The 5,049-nt window shown below is 37.6% G+C and overlaps 1 protein-coding gene across 3 annotated transcripts; it reads right to left on the minus strand.

The window, feature by feature from the left end:
* Positions 1-3,797, minus strand: LOC111676064 (muscarinic acetylcholine receptor gar-2). Of its 3 annotated transcripts, none has more exons than XM_046950472.1 (4): positions 3,585-3,797; positions 3,108-3,508; positions 2,116-3,036; positions 1-1,293 (listed from the first exon to the last, which is right to left on the minus strand). In XM_046950472.1, exons 1-4 carry the CDS (start codon positions 3,704-3,706, stop codon positions 518-520), a joined length of 2,220 nt encoding a protein of 739 aa, XP_046806428.1. In that variant the 5' UTR covers positions 3,707-3,797; the 3' UTR covers positions 1-517. The 3 variants fall into 3 exon arrangements, with proteins under 3 accessions (XP_046806428.1, XP_046806427.1, XP_023292716.2); XM_046950471.1 differs by having other exon boundaries at positions 1,399-3,036; XM_023436948.2 differs by having other exon boundaries at positions 1-3,036.
* Between the last annotated feature and the right edge of the window lie 1,252 nt (positions 3,798-5,049).

Here is a 5,049-nt window from a genome sequence, read left to right on the forward strand (position 1 = left end):
CTACTCTATATATATTTTCATTAAATATTTTTATTCTATATACAACATAAATATAATAAATATATAAATATTTATTTATTTCCAAGTGTAAAAGTGTTGGTTGTTATGTTTGAGAGTGTGTGTGTCAGACACACACAGTCGTAGATATGTATGCATGTATGTGTAATTGAGTGTAAATTAAATTACAGTTGAAAAACCTTTATTTTTTTTGTTTTGTTTTGTTGTGGCTTCAAATTACCAGCAACAAAATTACAAGTTTCGACTTGCAGCATTTCAGTTGTAATTTATTTATCAAGTGTTTCACTATTTGTATATACAGTGTCGACCATAACTAACTGCTCAGTTTTTCTGTAAGAACACTATTATGTGAAATAAATCTAGAATTTTTCTTTAAAAGTAAATACTTTACATAAATAAAACTTTATTTCAATTATTTTTGCTCAACACTGTATGTGTGGGTGTGTATGAGTGCCTGTGTGTTTTATCTTCATTAATTTATTAATATTATTATCATCAATTAAGTCATATGCCAATCGCCCTTAAGTATCCTTGTAAATGTCTTTTTAAACTGTTGATTGGCTAAAGCATAACAGAAGGGATTCATGGGACTATTGGCGTAGCATAAGAAGTAGGAAAACATATACAAATGCTCATTTGTACAGGGCGGGTTACGGCAGAAACCCTCAACCAGGGCCAAAACGTGATAGGGTGTCCAACAGGCCACAAAACAACCCAATATAAAGGAAATAGTACGAAATGCTTTTCTTGCTCGATTTTCGGATTTGGATTTTTGTCTACCCACGCCTATGACCAGGGGTATGGTGGCTTTTTTACTTTTAAAGTGTTTGCCTATGGAATGGATGAAGGCTCTTTTGCTGGAACTGCGATTGGTGTTAGTCATTGACGTCGTCGTTGACTTCTTTTGTGACTTCATCGAGCCTGACTGTTGTTTCGGCCCCGCCGAAGTGTTTTGTAAACCGGTCGATGCCGAGCTGGTTGTACCCGAGGTGGAGGCAATTTTATTAGTAGTATCGGAGGTCTCCCGTTCTTCAATTTTATCGAGACTTTTGTTGAGACCAGTCGTATGAGTGGTGTTGGTAGTAGGTGTTGCCGTTTCCGTTTTAATGGCAGTTATAGTTTGCTTGGCATTACCATTACTGGGCATAGTACCGGCCGTGGGTGGGCTGGAGCTACGCCTTACCTGTGTCTCTTCCTCAATTAGTTTGGCTGTATGTGGTAGTATCATGAGATCTATGCAGCTTTCGCGGCGTATCTTCTCAAAGTCTTCCAAACCTGTATAGGAAACGAGTAATTGTTTTTCAATTTCAACATCTTGTGGGGGATTTTCAAAACTGGGAGCAAAATAGATTTCGGTGGATATAAGGGTTAGGGAATCACCTTGTGCATTATTGTTATTATTGGAACATGGTGGATGTGTTGGTGGTGGTGGTTCCGAGGGAGGTTGTGATTTTTGCTGTTCTAGTTGTTGCTGCTGTTGGGCTTTTTGCAAAGCCTGCGATAGCAGTGTAGGACTGCAGGCAATTTGATTGGCACGCAAAGGAGAGCCGGCACTTGTGATTTTTTTCAATGGTGGCTGTTTGGGAAGTTGATAGGAGCTGCTCTGACTGCCATCATTTGCTGTGGGTGAAGGTAAGACTATGGAACTTTCATCCATATAACGTATTTCGGAATTATTTGTCATCATGTCGTAGGTAAGTTGGAGTTCACTGTTGCTACTGCGATCTCCGAAGGGATTTTCCGAGCAATCGGAAAACAAAGAAGCACATTGGAATTGTTCTGGAGGAGGTAATATAGCCTGTACCAGACTATGCTGCACTTGTTCACGGGGTACATCAATGGGAGCCAAATCGACAGGAGATAGGGGTGAATTGTCTTCAGGTTGTACAGTAGTTGCTACTATACTGGGTTTGCGTTCGGTTTCAACGATTTGGGAGAGTGTAGCACAGGAGGTTCTCTTAGTTTTCTCCGCCATTACATGGCGACTAATTTCCTCTTTACTCTGTGCTCTCTCTAGTTTATGGCTTTGGTGGGGAGAATTGGCTCCAGAAGACAAAGGCATGGCTTCACTGGATTTGGAGGTGGGTGTACACAAACCTTTACTACGTGTGGCTATTAAAGCTGCCTGGGCTCCGAATACCAAGCCAATGGAAGAACGTTTGCGCAAATTGGCCAATTTTTGTTGATTCATAAACTGCTGTACCTGATTCACGGAAGATTCTTCGTCCGAATCAAATGCTGGACTGCTGGAACGTTCACTCTTCTCCACTTCTCCCGAATCAGGTTTTGAGTCTGTTTTTCCTTTGGCATCGGATATAAGTCGTTGTTCATTGACTGCCTCCACTAAAGCGCCATTAATGATTTCAGCCGCCTGCGCCAAAGGATTCGATTGTCCCGAACCGCTGTAACGTTTAACCATTTCAGCGGTTTCTGCATTTTGGCCACCGGCCATTTCCACCTTAGTTTTAAGTATCTTTTCCTCTATAACACCTATACCAGCGGCATGGCCTGCCATACCGGACATGGCTCCTGCACTTAAAGCCACCATCGATTGCATTTTACGCTGTTTAGCTTCGCTACGTTTCTGCATTTCATAGGCTGTTTTATAAATGCCACCATAGAGCACAAATAAAACTATCAGTGTAGTCCAATAGTAACCTATGATAAGGGCTGTATTAAATACAGGATCCTTAAGAAACTGTACAGCACATTGACCGGGCAACAAGTCACGTTTACCGGTGAAATGTTCCCAACCAAAAATGGATATGAAAAATAATAAGGCTGGTATTATCCAAGTTATTGTCACCATGTATATGACGCGCCGTTTGGTGCGCCAACTTCTATATTTGGCGGCTATCTTCACCGAACAGTAACGATCTATGGTTATCAGCAGCACCGTATATTGTGATACCAAACACACAGTATAGTCCACCGAAAGCCAGAGATCACATAACAAAGGACCCAAATCCCAGTAGCCCATTAATACATAGACCGTGTAAAAAGGCATGGAAACGGTACCTGGAAATATAAGAATAAAGTAACAATTTGTAGAAAATGTTTATAATGTTTCACTGGCAAAATGAACTTACCTATCAGCATATCTGTGGCAGCCAAGGAAGCTATAAAATAATTACTGGGCTGTCGTATATTACGATCCACTATGAAGGCCAGTAGCACTAAAATATTACCACCCACTGTCAATATGATACAAATAGCCAAACACACTGCTATCGCTATGGTTTGCCACAGTTCAAAGGGTGGCAATACCAAAGCAGGACCTTCCACTTCACTCGATGTATTACCCTCAATTGTAGTGCCATTTGTGCTTTCATTAATATAGGCCACCAATTGTTTAATATCCTGTTTACTCCACAATTCCAATTCATCATTATCACCAATAAACGCTTGCAATAGACGTTTGCACTCATTATGTTCCACAAAACGTTTGTAAATGGATTTGCAAAGATTTTCACGTTCCTTTTTCAAGCGCCTTGAAAAGAAAAACAAAAGTTAAAGAGATTTCAGTTTAGTAGCTTTAGATTTTTGGTTTCTAAATTTTTTCTCACCATTGTGTTATAAAATCCGGTTTGATGGAGTAAATGGGATCTGAACGATTGTTGATCTCTATTGAGTCCACCTCATATTCCTCCACTTCATGTTCACCATTGGCCAACTGGCTGTTCATCATTTTGTGTAATATTTTCTGATTTATCTGTTATCCTTTTTAATTATTAACAACATATCCATCACAATATAGTTTGCTCGTAACAAAATTATATTTCTGTAAGAGAAAATATTGAATAGATGTTTTTAAATAAATATAATTTTAAAATAAATTGTTTTCCTCGAATATAATTCGCCACTAAGTAGTTCATTAAAGTTATTCAGTGCATAAATTTACTTGTGTTACTGTACTCCATTAAAGGATTACTTTTTTTTAATTTAGAGATTGCTAACAGCCTGCCTGCCAGCTAACCAACAACCATTCAACTCGGCATTGGTATTATACTAGTAATCCTATGCAGAGTTTCTTCCTGTTTACAACCTTTAAACTACAAATTGAAACCTACAATGGAAATTTTACTCAGTTGCAGTTGAAAAACTGAAAAGCATTTTGTTTTTATTATCCATGTATTTTCCTGCAATAAAAACATCAAAACCCACTTAAAATGCTTGCAAAAGAAAAACTAAGGAACGACTTACATAAGGATTTATTGTGAAACCATAAAATCCCAGTCACTTTTCAATCAACCATAAACCAATGAAAGAAATTTAAAAAAATAAAAAAAACTTAAAAGCAAAAATAATTCTAAGAAATACTATTATGAAAAACAGCTCCTCATAGTCGTAGCAAAACAATTGTAGACATTTGTGAACACCGTCGAACAGTTGTAAATATTTGTGGAATGTATATATATATTTTTTTAAGTTGAGATAAATAAGCATTCAGTTGTATTATCCCTAGCGGTAACCACTATAATGCACCTCAAATGTCGGAGGAACAAGGCCACTTGGGTTACATTTAAATAGACTATAAAATGTTAGTGAGTCACTATGTCAAACTGACAGACATCCAAAGCAACCAGTCAATTTATTCTCTTTGAAATTCTTATTTACTGTTGCACTATGGTGGATTTTTGGCAAGAAAGTGTATAAATTAAAGACGAAAGTAAAATTTACATACATATATCCAATATTGTAATTTGGTTTTTAGCAATGGCAAATGGATTTTCTGTGGATTTAATGGAGAAAAGTGAAAATTCTGATGAAATGCCATTGAGCCATCAGAGACTCTGATTTTCGTTCAGTTTCAATGATTTGCGAGTGGTTTGTTTCGATGTCTCTGACGGTTTGTAGCTATTAAATACCACTTTGATTTATGCTTTTTCAAGCTTTTATTGAGGAGAATTAACTCTAAAAAAAGGCATGGTCTTTGTGGGATAGAGGGATAAAATGCAGAAATCTATACTCTTAAAGGGTTAATTGCGAATCCCTTCCAACGAAGTTTTGTAAATTGTCAGCATGATCTCA

The sequence above is a fragment of the Lucilia cuprina genome, chromosome 4, assembly GCF_022045245.1.
Source record: "Lucilia cuprina isolate Lc7/37 chromosome 4, ASM2204524v1, whole genome shotgun sequence".
In the NCBI taxonomy this organism is placed as follows: domain Eukaryota; kingdom Metazoa; phylum Arthropoda; class Insecta; order Diptera; family Calliphoridae; genus Lucilia; species Lucilia cuprina.